Source organism: Ipomoea triloba, chromosome 1, assembly GCF_003576645.1.
Source record: "Ipomoea triloba cultivar NCNSP0323 chromosome 1, ASM357664v1".
Taxonomy (NCBI): domain Eukaryota; kingdom Viridiplantae; phylum Streptophyta; class Magnoliopsida; order Solanales; family Convolvulaceae; genus Ipomoea; species Ipomoea triloba.
This window is the reverse complement of record NC_044916.1, coordinates 36,733,079-36,750,932: the sequence shown is the minus strand read 5'-3', so window position 1 is coordinate 36,750,932 and position 17,854 is coordinate 36,733,079. Positions and strand designations below refer to the sequence as shown.

General features: G+C 34.9%; 3 protein-coding genes across 3 annotated transcripts; 1 reads left to right on the top strand and 2 right to left on the bottom strand.

The window, feature by feature from the left end:
- Positions 1–35: 35 nt before the first annotated feature.
- On the bottom strand, positions 36–1,025 carry LOC115995854 (protein MIZU-KUSSEI 1). Its single transcript, XM_031235005.1, has one exon. It carries the CDS (start codon positions 891–893, stop codon positions 75–77), a length of 819 nt encoding a protein of 272 aa, XP_031090865.1. The 5' UTR covers positions 894–1,025; the 3' UTR covers positions 36–74.
- A 6,622-nt stretch (positions 1,026–7,647) lies between these two features.
- Positions 7,648–13,603, top strand: LOC116010042. Its single transcript, XM_031249336.1, has 18 exons — positions 7,648–7,967; positions 8,060–8,247; positions 8,542–8,646; positions 8,739–8,810; positions 8,897–9,044; positions 10,170–10,252; positions 10,383–10,438; positions 10,604–10,740; positions 10,960–11,050; positions 11,145–11,210; positions 11,343–11,565; positions 11,964–12,065; positions 12,161–12,246; positions 12,334–12,456; positions 12,561–12,630; positions 12,733–12,824; positions 13,040–13,144; positions 13,225–13,603. Exons 1-18 carry the CDS (start codon positions 7,651–7,653, stop codon positions 13,336–13,338), a joined length of 2,178 nt encoding a protein of 725 aa, XP_031105196.1. The 5' UTR covers positions 7,648–7,650; the 3' UTR covers positions 13,339–13,603.
- A 1,868-nt stretch (positions 13,604–15,471) lies between these two features.
- On the bottom strand, positions 15,472–16,860 carry LOC116014375. The gene has a single exon (XM_031254424.1). It carries the CDS (start codon positions 16,700–16,702, stop codon positions 15,728–15,730), a length of 975 nt encoding a protein of 324 aa, XP_031110284.1. The 5' UTR covers positions 16,703–16,860; the 3' UTR covers positions 15,472–15,727.
- Positions 16,861–17,854: the final 994 nt, after the last annotated feature.

Here is a 17,854-nt window from a genome sequence, read left to right as displayed (position 1 = left end):
AAAAAAAAAAAAAAATTTTTTTTTTTTTTTTTTTTTTTTTTTTTTTTTTTTTTTTTTTAATGTAGGCATTAAATTTAACGCACTCTTACAAAGAAAATGCTCAATTCTTGAGCGGAAACACCGTCAGGATTAATCATGTATAAAGCTTCAGAATCTTTGGACCCTACTCTCCGATCAAACCGGGCCCGCATATACGTCATTTCTCCGTCGGCGGTGTCCTTCTCCGACGAGGGGCCGGGAAGCACGCCGGCGCCCATGGAAACTCCCCGGAGGTGCTGCATGACGTGGGTCTCGTCGTCGGTCATGTTTTTCCGGCGAATAGAGTAGCCCATTTTCCGGCCGTTACAGTACACGGCCCACACGAACTCTTCCAGAAGCTTCTTCTTGTGGGTCTTGGTCTCGCTCTCGAGCGCCAGGCGGACGACGTCGTTCGCCATCTCTTTGTGGAACACGGCGGTGAGCATGGGGAGCTCGATCATGAAAACGGGCGGGCGGTGCGGGTCCTCCTGGATCGCCAGGCTGACCCGACCCTTCCGGTACCCGAATAGCGTCCCCGTCGTCGACGCACTGTCGGTCAACATCGCCGGCCGCCGTTGTTTCCCTAGCAGCGCCACCATTTTGCAGCCGGTGGTTAGCATGGGCAGGAGTTTGAACATCCGGAGAAGACCGCCGGCGCCGCCGCCGGAGGGTTTCCTTTTCCGGCCGGCATGATTACTATTCTTTTCGTCGGAATTTCTATTGGTATGATGATGGGTATGAATAATATTATTGTTAGAATTGGTGGTACGTTGGAGTAATGATAAAAGGTCAGGGTTTTCCATGTGGTGGAAGGGACTTGTATATGGTATTGGTATGGTTTGTTTAAGGTTTTGGTTCTTGAATGGAAATGCCATAGCTTGGGACCAAAAGAGAGGAGTCTTGAAATATCAGCCCTAGCTTGTGTAATACTATATAGAGTCATATATATATAACTAAGAATGGTTTTGGATCATGGATAACCCTAGAGAAGAAAAAGGTGGTTGTTTGAGTTGCATTTGGAGTGTTTCAACTTGGCAAGGAAATGGATATCTCTAAAATAGTTAATTAAATAAATATATACCTGAATTTTCGAGAGAAATCCATAGTTACAACGTGATGGTATGTGCTGAAATAAACATATACTTCAAATAGTAGATGGGTTGGTTAATTCAAACTCATCCAGTCATTCTTTATCTTTTTTGATTTGACTCTAACATATTTTAAGAAGAGCTAGTTTGACTGGTTATCACTTTTATTGTACTACTACGTAAGTACGAAAATATAAGAAATGAGTTGGGCTCTAGGGTGAATTACTCCTTCCCCATCATCTTCCAATAAGGAAAATGTTGAAACATCACTTATGGAGACAATAATTGAAAGATCAGAAGAGACTAGGTAGTAGTGGTACTAGCTAGGCTGCGTCTTGTATTTCCATCTCTACTTGAGCTGGGAATATAAATTTCAATGTTTTTGTTGTGTAGAGGAAAAGAAAAATTACATAAACCTAAAGGTAGCAAAGGGCCCTGTCGCCACTAGAGTGGGAGGATTGATGTGACCAAGTAGAATGAAGAAAAACAGAAAAAAATAAAAATAGGGATTTATGATGAACAGAGAATGTGATAAGGCCTAAGGGTGGACAAAGCAGTGGTAGTGGGGTGGTGAACACACAACAAAAACGCACCCTTTAACTGAAAAGATGAAAAAGGGAAATTCCCTTCATCATAGATAATTTCAGTTGAGTTGGTCAGACAGTTGATTAATAATCATAATCATAATCGCACAAAAGCGAGACTAGATCTTTGCTTGCCCACAAGGAACCCATTCCCTCACTTTCAGATGTTACTCTCATTACACTGTGACTGGTAAGACACGATTTCAGATCATTGTTTTCAAACTTTATCCATGTTACTAATTGAGCTGTTTATGTGGATAAACGTTTTTAATGATGAATTGGTGATTGATGGAAGATGTTACCTGCTATACGCATATAATCGTTATCTCCATGTGCATGCCTCTTTCATTATTACAACATAAATATATACACTTTTCATGCTATTAACTAAACCAATAACCATCCAGCATTTACAAAATTTTTATTATATTCAATAATTATCAACAACATCACAATCACACTTACTGACTTACATGTAATTATGTGTTTTATGTCGTCCAACATCCTTCATGTGCAAGAAGATTACATGTCATACAACAGTAACAAATGATGGATATATTCATTTGTACTTGTCAAATAATTGTATCAACAAACTCAATTCAACACCACGTTAGTTTGCTTAACACACCTAAGTTAAAAAAGATTCGACAAAGATTCATTATTGTTTCAATTATTTAAAGTAAAATTATTTTTGTCAACATATAGAGTGCGTAGTAGGATTTTACACACACTCTACTATAACATTATGTTAGTTTGCTTAACACATCTAAGTTAAAAAAAAAAAAAAGAATCACGAGCGATCTGATCTTCTATATATTGTTTTGATTATTATATTGAATTGGCTAGTGAATAAAGTAAAATTTTGTTCGTCAACACATCGTGTGGTGTGATTCTATGCATCACTCTTATATGCAACACATTAATTTGCTTAATTAGCATGCCAAAAAAAAAAAAATTGTGACAGATCCCCTATTCTTTCAAGTATTGAATGACATCAGATCAATTTTATGTTTTTTGTCGACACATTCTACTCACTCTACAACACGTTAATCTGCTTAACATGCCGCCCAAATTTAAAAAGAATTGCAGGATATCCTTTAATGTTTTAATTATTGACCGATGCATCATGTAATTTTTTTTCTTTCCTGTCAATGTATTGTATTGTAGGATTTTAAATAAATGTTGTGAAAATAAAATTATCATATCATGCAACCATACTTGCATTATTTGCTTTTGTAACTTTATTTAATTTATTTGTTATTTATTTTGTGATCCCATTCCCTAATTAACACACTTTAGAATAGGTGCAACTCACCTTTCCCAAAACACAAATGTAGTTGTCAATTGGGACCATCCCTTTCCTATAACAAGTGACCATCCCTTTCCATTGCCCTATCTATTCCACCCCCATTTTCCAATATTTCACTTTCTTTTACACCAAATATTGTTTGGATTGAGACAATACGCGTTTGGCAACAATGAAATTAAAGTTGAGCCTTGCAGGTAGTCCCTATAGTTAGCACCTTTCTTTCCTTTATATAACAACTGTCCTAATGTACATCTACTCCTCGACCAAACAACCACCTTAATTATCAATTCCTCGTTTGAATCCATTCATTAATTAGAGTATAGCATCATCTTATCATGTCTTGATGGCTTTCATCATCATTCCTCCAATAATAATGCACTCTTCCGATCCAATAATAATGCTCAAAAGCCATCAATTTATCCAGTACTATATTAGATTATAGAATAATGATTTTTTCAATTCTCCTGATTTTATCTCTTATTACTCACATCTTGACTTTATCTCTTATTACTCACCTCTTGACATGATAATAAAATTCTTTTTATTTCATTGGCTTATGTGAATTAGCCGATTCCGTCCAGCTTTAAAAATAGCTAGAATTTACTTATTAATAAAATATAAAAGAAACCAATCAAATGTTGTCATGTAAGGATGTGAAATAAGAAAGAGAATATAGCATTGCTATAATATAAAAGTAACGTTATAGCACATAGTAATGATACTTAAGTTATTGATATCTGCTATTTTGTACAATTATTCACCTCTTATTCTAGTTGTTTTGAAGGTTATTTTCTGTATCCTGGTGAAATTGGGAATTGTTTGTGTGTTATATTGTCCAAGTGCTGAATTATTTACAGGGAACAACAAAGGAAGAATATTGGAGCATTTTGGACAAGTTCTGGAAGAAAATGGAATTACAAGGAAGAATACAAGTTGGAAAAGAATTGGAAGTTGCCTAATGGGCCAAGGCCCATCTACCTCCTATATATTTGACCTATTCTCTACAATTGAAAGAGGTTCCCTTACAGAGTTCTGAACCCTAGCTTTTAGTTTATATTTCCCTAGCATAGTTTAGATCAGTTTTACATTAGATTATTTTATTTCAAGTTTGGAATCGGATTGAAGTTGGATTTGTTCTTTATCAGTTAAGTTCTCTTATTCCTTTATTACTTTCTTGCAATGTTTATGGTTATTTATTGCTTTGCTTTGTTTACTCCCATCATGCGGGAGTAGTTTGTTTATGGGTTTGAATTAGGGATCCATTGTTAATCTTGATGTTCAATTTGTGATTAATTGCATAAAGGGATTGAATCTTTTACCTAGGGTTTATGTTGATTTGGGGATTTCTTTGCACTAGTTATTGGTTTGTGGCCAGAATTAATTGCTAGTCTAGGAAAGGGATTCATTACAACGACAGTTGGATGGAGACCTCGAGCCTTACCAATTTCAACTTAATTTTCCTGCTATGAAAGTAGAGGTAATATTGGGGGCTTACAATGCTTAGGTGCTTAAGGTTATGATTGATGCATCATGACAGTGGGGCAATCTTAGCCTAATTCTCTTATTGATTACGAAAGTAGCTGAGTAGAATTCTTTTGTGCATTGCCCATATATCCCTTGGTTAATTATTCTTTCCCTAATCCTGAGCTTGTTAGAACATCAAGGTTACAATCCCCCTAATCTGGCCCATACTTTTATCATACAGTTTACACCTTAATCAATTGCTTTCTTTTACACCATTCAGTATTTGTTGCTTGGATTCTATAAATTCACATACTCTAGTGCCTGGTAATTCACACAATTTCGTGTCATAGCCCCAATCCTCAGCGGAACAACATTACACCCTTTTTACACTCATCATTTGTGCTCATCAATTAGTCAATTCAAGGTGCATAAGCAAATTAATATATACTAATGCTGAAATTTTTTAGATTTCAAATTAACCAGGCCACTAGGAAGTAATTGAAAGTTTATTAGGGTTTTTAATTAGTAGAATTGGAAATTACATGTATGATCATTTTGAGTATACCCTAAACTAACTAGTAAGTGTACTTAATTAAGTTATTAGTAGGTTTAACTTAACTAGCTAGAAAAAAAAAATACCCGATCGACCTATGTAATTTATGTTTTTTTAAGTGACGAGAGAAAACTACAGTACGTACAATCACTATTCGAAGGTATGCACGGAGTAAAACTCGCTCCTGGGTAATAACCTGTAAATTAAACCATATAAGAGGGATTGGTGTAATTTATTATATTTTGATACTCTCTTTTTTAAAACACATTATATTATGATACTAAAACACCATGCATATATTGATTTATGGGCTAAGATCATATTCATTTGGGGGCTTGACAAAGTGTGCAACAATAGGTCCCCTACAAGAAAAAGCTATTCTCCTTTTGGAATTGCAAGTATGGAACCACGCATGTGTGACTCTTGCTTTTAGCTAGCTTCTTTAATTCATGAATCGATACACCTTTGCAATATAGAAATGGAGGAATGGATTCATCCACTCTGGTATACCTAAAAACACAAAAGAAAGTAAAAAATGAAGACATACAAAAGCGAGCACCTATATATTTCAACCTCAATATGTCGAATCATGTTCAATCATAATAAGGTCTTATTTCAAAGTGTACTGTTAATGTTATACTATACGTAATTTCAATTATTATTAGAAATGAGGAAGCGGATTCGTCTATTATATTCTGAAGTACGTACTTATAAATTAAAATGAAGTTACAAATAAGCATCTATATATTTTGACTTGTTGAATGGTGTTGAACTGAAATAGAATTTTGAAGTGTTAATGTTATCCATATAATTTCAAGTGTCGCCCGACCTAATCTTAATCATATAGAGGATGGGGAGTATATGTCAGCTTACAAAATATGTGCCTGCAGAAATTTTCTTTTTTTGTGATGGATCACCATTTTGGACCGGCAGTGGCCTACCTATACATTGAGAGATTAGACAAGATTATACGTAATGGACAAAAAATTATAATAATATACTCATATTTGACCAATTTAATGAGGGTACAAAATTGAGGTTTACAGTTTCACAAACTTATATATTTTTCAGGTACATGCAAACCTTTCTCGAGGTCTAGGGGTATATATGTCAGTGTCGTTGTGCAACCAATTTTTAAGGCGATGTGAGTAAAATCTCGCCCAGTGACCCTAACCGGCAAAGGACCACAAGGAGGTAAACCAGCCTAGGTTACCTATAGCTAATCGGCTCAAACTCTGGAGTTTGAGGTTCGAACCCACGACCTCTCGGCTGTAGGCGTAACTCTCTTACCATCATGTTACTGAAATAAAACCAAAAAACTTGCTTACTCTTATTAGTATACATAATAATTATAATACATGATAGCAATATTATTAGAAATCACCATTGTCGATTGGTGTGGCAGATATTTGTTCTAGCAAACAAATTTTGAAAAAGACATTGATTTGTATAGGATATTATGAAGATATTGTCACCAGTTATAATATAAAATACAATTCTTTTTTAATTCACGTTAGAATTGTATCAGGTAGAAGAGGTACTAGTGATGATGGATACATCAACATTTTTCATATATGACTTATTCTGGTCTAGTGTATACCATGCTTCTTGTGAAAATTGTGAATGTGCATTGAACAACACTACAAATTAATCTGATTACATGTCAATTGTACAATTTTACGACATATTTTCAATTTAAAATATTTATCAAAATGTTATCCCGTTTCTTCACAAACTCTACATTTGTTGATCATATTAGATTGAACCTAGAATAAGTTAGCATTATTGCCTATATATATAAAATAGTATAATTAATTGGGATTGAGATTTATTCAACGAGCAAGCACCCAATGTGAGTAATAATTCATAAACTGTGAGTAAAATAAATACATAAAATTTGCACAATGAGTCCCTTTCCGTTTGTGGGCTATACTACGTTGCCGGGTACACTCATTGGGTCCATATCTCAATGGCCATTAGGGGTCAACAATAATTGGGTTTCTTGATGGGTCCGATTCCATGTTGCTTTATGTTACTGTTTCTTACTTTGATTGACATGGCCGACGGCCGATGGGGTAGTTTCTTTTTAATCTGTTTTTGTTAAAGAGAGTCTTAGTACATGTCTGCCACACTGCTACCACCCAACGCCTTGCCATGGTAATTGATTATAATTGAATTGCACATTTATATTCCTTCGCGTGTGTGAACCGATTATTTTTAGTGGGCTCCAAGTAACACGTGAATCATAACTTATTTTTATTAGGTGACGCAGAGACCTGAACTCACGACTTTTTAAAGTGGGATTGACTTTAATACCAAATTGAAACATGCTTATAGTTACACCGCACCCACATTTGGATCCACCTTGCAAGGTGAACCCGGGTCTATGACATAACAACCGGTTCCAATGTATGGAATTGGGTTTTCTCAGCTCTCGTTGATGGGCTGGAGTTGAAGCCTTGGGCCTAGATAATCTACTACCATGTGGACTTACTTTCCTATAGAAAGTTTGGGTTAGGCCCAGGCCCAGGACCAAACCCAAGCCCAAGATATGATAAAAATCGAGATTCGAGAAATTTTACTTTTTTATAATTTTTGTTGGACCAAACACGACCGTAGAGCCAAAGACTATACATGGCACTTTCGGCCATAGCTATAGCACGACATCACCTCATTTCGTCTTTAACGACGTCGTCTCACTTCCCTCCTTCCTCACTCAAACTCAGTATTCGAGTCAAAAGAATTGCAGTCAACAAGCACACTCGCCATATCTACTGCAAGCGAATGACGTCAGCATCTCCGGCCGTTAATAAGATCACGGCACCCTATGGCTCGTGGAAGTCCCCCATAACCGCCGACGTCGTCTCCAGCTCCACCAAGAGGCTCGGCGGCTTTGCCGCCGATTCACTAAGCCACCTCATCTGGCTCGAATCTCGGCCGACTGAGTCCGGGTAAGCCATAAGCGCATTCATATACTAGTATACCTATGTAGTATGGGAATCCGATTCACCTTACATTTAGTCGGATTTTATTGTTTATTCAGACGAGGAGTTATCGTGAAGGAACCGGAGAAACCGGGGGATTCGCCGACGGATATCACGCCGAAAGACTATGCAGTCAGGACTGTGGCTCAGGAATATGGAGGCGGTGACTTTAGCATCTATGGAGATACTGTGATTTTCTCCAATTACAAGGATCAGAGACTTTACAAGCAGTCCATTTCTTCTAGAGGTCGGATTTTGATTCGAATAAGAAGTGGTTACTTTGTTACATAGTAGTTAGTACAATTATTTGTTCTGTAAGTAACTAAATATCCTCACAATGGAACATGCATGTGAAGTCTGGTTTATTGTAGACTTGTAGTTGCTTACCTGCTAATGTATAATTTGCTTTGGTATGATAATATCTTGATTATTACAAAATAGTAATGGCAGTAATCAAAACATAGTTTGTTTGTTCTAGAGTTGCTATAAATTTGGATTTGAAAGTGTAAAATTGTTTTTATGTGGCCTTGATGATTTGCAGATTCTGCACCTACACCAATCACTCCGGACTATGGTGGGCCGCAGGTGTGCTATGCTGACGGAGTATTTGATTCTCGCTTTAACCGTTTTGTGGCAGTGAGAGAAGGTTATCACCCACAGCTATATGCCATAGAGTTCTATATTACATTTCATGGCATTATCTCATGGAGAGTTCATTGCTCCTTTTAATCCATATAGATTCACGTGAAAGCAGTACAAATTCAATTACTACAATTGTGTCTATTGATCTGAGCAGTGACACTATTCAAGGTGAGATTTTTGTTCAGAGACTGACGGAGCGAGGAATGAATGAATGATTAACTTCATCTTCTTCTTTGCCTCATTTGACCTTGCAGAGCCAAAAGAATTAGTTGGTGGAAATGACTTTTATGCTTTTCCTCGTATAGACCCTAGAGGAGAACGAATGGCTTGGATCGAATGGGGTCATCCTAACATGCCGTGGGATAGATCAGAGCTTTGGGTTGGCTATATATCAGATAATGGGTATACAATATAGAATTCCAGATCTTTATTTATTTATTTTAAATATTAGTTTGCAATTTAAGGTGTTCCGTTTCCACTGTTGCAAAAATTGGCCTAGGTGCCTAGCTGCGAAGATTAGGCCCTAGGCACCCCTAGGGCCTAGGCCAAGGGGATTTAACCCTTAGGCCGACATTAGTCGGCCAACTCAGCGCCCAACTTGGCTGTAAGAAAACATGCTGCTGTTATTTACTTATTTATGTTGTTGATGAAGCATGCTGCTGTTGTTTATGTTGTTGATGACTGGCACCAAAACATTATTATGATCACACTGTCACAGAGATATTGATTCAAACAGATCGGCACCTAGAAATATGCATGTATATGAACATACAATGGAACATGCACAAATTATTGACTTCTTACATGAATTGTCAAATTTCTGTAAACTTTTGGATACTTCACGTCAGGGTTTCTTCCCTTGGACTATGGTTTTGAGTTTTAAACTTTTAATGATTCTGGGATTTTTTTTTTTTTTTTTTTTTTTTTTTTTTTTTTATTTTTTTTTTTTTTTTTTTTTATTTTTTTTTTTTTTTTTTTTTATTTTTTTTTTTTTTTTTTTTTATTTTTTTTTTTTTTTTTTTTTATTTTTTTTTTTTTTTTTTTTTATTTTTTTTTTTTTTTTTTTTTATTTTTTTTTTTTTTTTTTTTTATTTTTTTTTTTTTTTTTTTTTATTTTTTTTTTTTTTTTTTTTTATTTTTTTTTTTTTTTTTTTTTATTTTTTTTTTTTTTTTTTTTTATTTTTTTTTTTTTTTTTTTTTATTTTTTTTTTTTTTTTTTTTTATTTTTTTTTTTTTTTTTTTTTATTTTTTTTTTTTTTTTTTTTTATTTTTTTTTTTTTTTTTTTTTATTTTTTTTTTTTTTTTTTTTTATTTTTTTTTTTTTTTTTTTTTATTTTTTTTTTTTTTTTTTTTTTTTTTTTTTTTTATAAGTTTGTTTTAAGTTTGTTTTAAACTCCATATATACCACCGTGAAACTTATTTCGAGGAATGATGATAATAGTTTTTTTTTTTGGCCAAATATAGTGATTACTTCACCAAGTTGCTGCTTAATTAACATTTGTTTTGTTTCAAAATCTACTTCTCTAGAGATGTTGTTAAACGTATTTGTGTTGCTGGAGGTGATAAGAATATTTTGGAGTCTCCAACTGAACCCAAGTGGTCTCCCCAAGGTATGCACTTGTGATAATAACATTTTGATTGGCATTTTTTTTCTTTTTCTTTCTTTAAATGACTGATCAATAGCTCACTCTAACTGACATAAAATGTACCATATCTTCCTTTGCATATTTGTGTGTGCAGGAGAGCTGTACTTTGTAACTGACAGGAAAAATGGGTTTTGGAATATCTACAAATGGGTAACTTATCAGCTTAGATGCCTGATCTGATCTTGATTTCATGCGATTTCTTTTGCTACTCATTTTAATATTTCCAATGACCATTTCTGAATTTTAAAAGGTATCACAGTATTGATTGTCTTTCCTTTGTTTGCATTTATTTATTCAAGTACTTTGCGGTGACAGGTAGAATCTACTAATGAGGTGCTGCCAATGTACACCATAGATGGAGAGTTCACAAGACCTTTATGGGTCTTTGGGTTCCAGTCCTATGATTTTCTTCAGAATCATGATCAGAAAACCCTTGTAGCATGCAGTTACAGGTTACACAGAAATATATTACTTTCTTATACTGTTTTTATTTTATTGTGGTAGTTCATAGTACTGGTGTCTTTGTAGTAAAAGTGACCTAGTTTATTTATTTATATTTATTTATATTTATTATTTATTATTTTTTAAAATTTTATCTCGCCTTCCATCCCTTCCCCACTCTTTTTGGGGTGGCATTTGATTTAGTAGACACTTCGCTGAAAATGTTGCAGGAAGAATGGCGAGTCACATCTTGGAATTCTTGATGTTATTCATGGGAAATTGACACTGCTTGGGATTCCTTTCACGGATATTAATAATATTGTAATCTTTTTCTTTTTGAGCTTCACATTTCACTTAAGGATAACTTGCATTTTTTGGTTGCTGTTGTTAGAAATGCCAGTATTTCCTTGTGCAGACTGCTGGGATTAATTGCCTTTATGTTGAGGGTGCCTCTACTGTCCATCCATCATCAATAGCTAAGGTGCTATATTATTGCTTTATGCTTTCCCTGAGGATGACCTTTCAAATTGCTTTCAACTAATCAACTACGGAGTACTAAATTTAAATTTCTTTTGATTAGAAGTTATTTATGTATTATTATATATGCTTGCAGGTGACTTTGGATGATCAAATGACAAAAGTAGTTGAGTTTAAAATCATGTGGTCTTCTTCATCTATGAGCTTGGTGTATGAATCATACATCAGCGTGCCTGAATTAGTAGAGTTTCCAACAGATGTCCCTGGACAAAATGCATATGCATACTTTTATCCACCAACCAACGCAGAGTATCAAGCTGGTCAGGATGAAAAACCTCCATTACTGCTGAAAAGCCATGGTATCCCTTTTTTGTTCTAGTATGTCTGATTCTATTATAAATTTATTATTTCATCTCTTCAGTTCAAAAATTGGTTAAATACATTTAGCCAGCCATGCAGGAAGTGTATTGTGATAACTTGGCTCTAATTATGGATGTAAAACAACATATACTTGGGTAGCACTTAGAAGAATAGTGGATCAGTTAGTTATATGCTATCTCACTAAAGAAATTCATTTCATTGATCTCAGCATAGCCGCATAAGGCAATTGTTAGCCTTTGTATATTTCGTGAATATAATTCTGCAGTGCATGAATTTCTTTTTCTTTTTCTTTTCTTATATGGAGGTTTTTCTTCTTCATCTTCTTGACCGCTAATCATGTCTGAAGTATAACCTGGTGATTCATGTTATATTACAGGAGGTCCTACAGCTGAGGCAAGGGGAAGTTTGAATCTTAGTATTCAATATTGGACTAGCCGTGGCTGGGCACTTGTGGATGTGAACTATGGTGGAAGCACTGGTAGGAAGGGGAAGAAGTAGAATTTTTGAAAAGATTTTAAAACCCATGCATGCAAGTCCCCTGATATCTTTTCTATATATGGATTAATTTTGAAGGTTATGGCAGAGAATTCCGAGAGAGGCTCTTGAGGAACTGGGGAATAGTTGATGTTAATGACTGTTGCAGTTGTGCTAAGTTTTTGGTGATCTCCACTTCCTTTATCTGTTTTGTAATGAATAATTCCACAAAGTTTCTCAATGAATCACAATTCATTAATTTGTTTGCGTAGGTTGATAGTGGAAGGGTTGATGGTGAGCGGTTATGTATCACGGGAAGTTCAGCTGGCGGGTACACTACATTAGCAGCACTTGCATTCAAAGATGTATTCAAAGCTGGTTGTTCCTTATATGGCGTGAGTACTTCAGAGTTCTGTTGAAAGTTATTGGTGGAGCTATACACCCCCTGCCCCAGAATCACATTGTTATTTCTTGGTCATTTTGATTTTTCATCATACAGATAGGCGACCTGAAATTGCTGGTTGATGGAATGCCCAAGTTTGAATCTCACTACATCGACAACCTTGTTGGTAAATGATATAAATAGGACTTCACTGGTCTACTAAATTCCTTTTTCTACCACTTATCAGATGCACTATCCCTCGTTTATGGCAAGCTTTGGACTATTGCAGGTGACAAAAATGCATACTTTGAGAGGTCTCCCATCAATTTTGTGGACAAATTTTCCTGCCCAATAATTTTATTTCAAGGATTGGATGACAAGGTATTCTCATCAGCTTCACTTTTACTACTCCTTAAAGAGTTGAAGTGTAAACATCCTTAAAGAGAGTATAGGGAAACATCCTTAAATTGTTAATTGTCTGCCATCCTTTTAACATCTTTGAACGACTTAAGAATGTATAGGAATAACATATCGTCTTTAATCCCTTAGGAATGGAATGTCATTGTTTCCAAAACTGAATTGTAAACCTTTTGCAGGTTGTCCCCCCAGAGCAAGCACGCAAAATCTACCAGGCGCTGAAGGCAAAAGGTTTACCCGTTGCCCTGGTGGAGTATGAAGGAGAACAACACGGTTTCCGCAAGGTATGTACCATAGCCAAACTTAAACTCTGAAAACTCAATCTCGGGTGGGAAGAACTAGCTGACCCCTTGTCACAACGCAGGCCGAAAACATCAAGTTCACCCTCGAACAGCAAATGGTTTTCTTTGCACGTCTTGTGGGACATTTTCAAGTCGCGGATCCAATCACTCCAATCAAAATTGATAACTTCGCCTGAGTTTCAAGAACACATAGGAGAGATGTTTCTGTGTACATTATATCTTAATCATTCTGGTTTATCCTGATGGAGTTTTGTCCCTGTTCTGTCTTCACTAGCACAAGCACAAGGTAGGTAATAACCTCTGTTTTTCAGAGAACTTGGGCTCCCTGGAACTGTTGTTTTGTTTACCTAATTTAACGGGGGTGTATTCAATCACGACTTTCATGAACTTTTAAATACTTTTATCAACTTTAAAAGTTTGGTGGTATTCAATTTAGACTTTTATAAACTCTTTAAAAGTATACATGTATTCAATTCAAACTTTTCAAAACTCTTTAAAAGTATACATGTATTCGATTCAAACTTTTATAAAGTTATTAAAAGTCTACTGGTATTCAAAAAGTTATTGACTTTCACAAACTCTGTCAGAATAGGATTTCTATAGACTTTCTCTTCATTAATATAAATAGATGAAATCCAACCCTCCAACCCTAAACTTTTCAATATTCTCTACAAACTTTTTTTCCTCTATCTAAACTAGGCAAATTTTCCATCAACTTTACGGTACGTTTCAAATCTTTCATAAATACTTTTTTTTTTTTTTTTTATGTTCAAGCAAATTTTTTGTTGTCATCGCAACAAAATAATTGCTGCGATCGTAGCAAGAATCTGATCTTGTTGCTGGTTGCAACAAATTTTTTAATTTATAATTTATAATTTTTAAATTTTATTTAATTAATATGTTTATAATTTTATATAATTGTATGCTTATTAATTATTAATTTATAAATATAAGTATAAATAAATAAATAAATAAATATATATATATATATATATATAGTATTAAGTTGAATTTTTTAAGAGATTCTTTATTTATTTTATAGTAATTATACTTTCTTTATGAATAATATACTCTATTGTTGTGACATCAATATTTTTTTTTTAATTTTACAATGCACTAATTTATAGATAATATATTAATAGAAGTTATGGAATGTTTTTGAGGGTGTATTCAATTTAGAGTTTTAATGACTTTTATAAACTTTTTAATATGAAAAAGTTTTTAAAAGTATATAAATGTTTGTTCTATGGATATTTATAAACTCTTACAAATTTATAAAAGTTTAAAAGATTCTAGGAAAGTTTACAAAAACTCTGCAAAAATCAATTAAAATCCGCCCCTTTAAAAGTATTTAAAAGTTCATGAAAGTCGTGATTGAATACACTCCCCTAAGTCTATTTTCCTCGTGTGCTCTGGACTTTTATTATTATTATTATTATTATTATTATTATCAAAGAAATGGAAATAATGTGGGCTCTAAAAATCAAATGTGGGGCAGGTGGCACTTCTAGAAGTTGATAAGAATTTTCTTCACAACAAATATAAAAGAAACAAGTTGCAGGAAATGAAAGGAAATAAAATACTTTTCTAATGCTTCGTAGTTCGTTTCTATCCCCTTAGCGATTTGCAGGGAGTTTGATTTTCTTGACTACAGCTACTCCCTCGGCTACCTTTCAGCTCAGTCAGATTCTACTGCATATCTGACAAACACCCCTATTGTACCAAATTGACTATTTGATTAATTTATATTTTATTAAAAAAAATCTATGCATATGGCAACTGAAACGTGGTTTATTAATATTCATTAATTAAAACAATGAGTTCTAACTAACAAATGGAATATTCTTTCTTTAATTTGTCTTTTATTATTTCTTGTTACAATGATTTATACATGTATCTGTAGTTCCTATCACTTAAAAATTTTGTAATGTTAAATAATTAGGGTAAATAATTTTTCCAATGAAATTCAATTAGCACGCCCAGTTTAGAGGCCATGTTTAACCATTGTCGGTTGTGAAATTTAGTTGGCACCTCTAGTTTAAAGGACAACTTTTAATTCAGCTCCACATGATTTTGTATCACCTTTACTCTAGTTTAAAGGCCAACTTTCAATTCAGCTCCACATAATTTTGTATCACCTTCACTAAGAGCGTACATTCAAGTATGGACTGATAATTTTCTCATAAATTAAAGTTATATATATATATATATATATATATATATATATATATATATATATATATATATATATATGTAGTATTGCATAAATTAAACTGTAGGGTAATGGGAATTCAGTTTAAAACATAAAATGGTGGAGTAGAAGTGAGTATAGGATGATTCATTTCACTGATTTTCAGTTGTTTGATATTTCCATCCTCAACTGATAATAATAAGGTTCAACACCAAAACATTACATCAACATGAAACAAATTAAAAGACAAGGAAAATTGTCTATACAACAAGAAAGAAATTAAACGAATTGAACAAAAGAGCAGTGGCAAAGGCAGAGATATATATATATATATATATATATATATATATATATTATTATTACTGTATGTTTATTTATTTGCGGGAAAGTCCGAAGCCGTTTGCCAGTGCATGCACGGCGGGATTGAAAGCCAGTTTTCCCAAAATACCCTGCTTGTAAGGCAAGAAAGTCTTCTTCTTCAAATCCTCTGAAATTGCCTTGTTGAAGGTGTAATGCAATTCGTGGGCGGAGATCGGCCCTCTCCTCCTCCGCCGCGAAAGGCTATCATTATTTCCTCCCCGGAAACTTGACCCTTTAACCACCGCCGCCGTGTACTTCCTCAGGTGATCTTTATCCGACGCCCTCCCCTCCGACGCGCTCCGGAACAAGAAAAAATCTTTCAGCCTCCATTTCTTCACCAAACCTTTCGACGACGACGATGACGTCAGCGGCGGCGCCTTAGCAGAATCTTGCTGTTTTTCTTGCTCCTCTTCCCATGGATACTGAGAAACTCTGAGCGGAGAAACCGATCTCGTCGCTCTCCGGCTCGATGACTGTAAACTCGAAACTCTTTCCCTCCCTCTCTCCCTCACACTCACAATTTCGTCTCCAAAAGACTCACTTTTTCTCTTATGTCTCGGCGACAAACCTCCAATCTTGCTCTTCTTCCCCCGTCCGCCATAGCTACAAGGAGGAGGAGGAGGAGGTTCAAGCCGCTTAATCATTCCGCCGTCAAAAAGCTCCTCCGCCGACACAGAATCCGTTTCACACTCTTCCCCGACATCAAACGCGAAATCGAAAACATCCTCCCCTTTCTTAGGTTTTCCCGGCTTTTCCTCCCAGGAAAACGGAACACCGAATTCGGCGGCGGATTTCCCCTCCCCATCATCAATCAAGAAATCATCGAAATCGCGGTAGAGCTGCGAGAGATGAGAGGGGCTAGTGGGAGCGCTGAGATAATAATCCCCAAACCCTCTCGGCGTTGAAGGCGCCGTCACGCACGGCGAAGCTCTTGCGCTGTTGAAATCGAAATCCATTTCCAGGCCGCGAAAAGGCACCATCACCTCCATTTCTTGCTGTAATGGAGGATTGATAGAAACAGGTTAATGAATGTTTAAGAATCCGTATAAATAGACGCGAGTGAGAGCAGAGGGAGAAGGAAGGTGGAAGGAAAGGTGTCAATGGCGCATGAGGTTTTTAATCCTAAAACTCATCAAACTCCCAAGCCGCCATTTATTACTTTGTGGCATTGATTTTTTGTCCTGTTTTGTTGATGAATGATATGCGTTTATTTATTTATTTTGCAAAATGCATGCAGAGGGCCCCACGCCCCCACCACAGCATGAATTTTCCTTCAAGTAAAAGAAAGGCAATACAAATATGACCATACAACCATAACATTATAGGTTCAAGCATGCATCATTAAACTATATTTTATAATTGTATATTAATTATTAACAATATATGTCTGTATAAGTTGACGAGAATTGAAAATTTATTACATACCCCAATGAATCAAAAGGTAACAATATCTTATTACAACTTGATATTACTCCTATTTGTGATGGGTAGAACGGTAGAAGCTAGCTCAATGTGATAAAAACATTAATCTATGAGTTTTAAAGTCTTTACATTTTCAGAACTTGAACTCGATAACCTTTGGTTAAGTCGGAAGAAAATAAGATTTTAATCTATGAAGGATATATTTAATCTGGATTCTTAAGAAAGTGATTATTTGCCAAAAGACCTTGTGGTCTAGTGACATCCGACTGTACCCCACACAAGAGGGGTGGGTTTGAGCTTCAGTGGAGGTGATATTGGCGAAAGTAATCTATGAAACATTGTAACAGAGTCCATAGTACTAAAAAAAAGAGGATGGGTGGTGAGATTTTGTTAAAAACTAAACCTTAGTGATAACTACTTTGCTGGGAATTAATGACTAAATTTATATGGACTAAATTTACAATATAATTACAATTAATGAACTAAAAATGTTATGGAGTACTATACTATACTCATCGTAACAAAAAAAAAGAAAAATTACATTTAAACCTCTTATAGCATAATGATAAAAGGGTTGAATTTAGCTAGAGACAATCCTAATTAAGTTGGTCTGAAAATTTACTTAAGAGTTATCCATTTTTGATTTGAACAAATCAACGATAAACAACCCTATGATCACAATACGGATCAAAGAAGGGTTACGTTGGATCTATCTATCA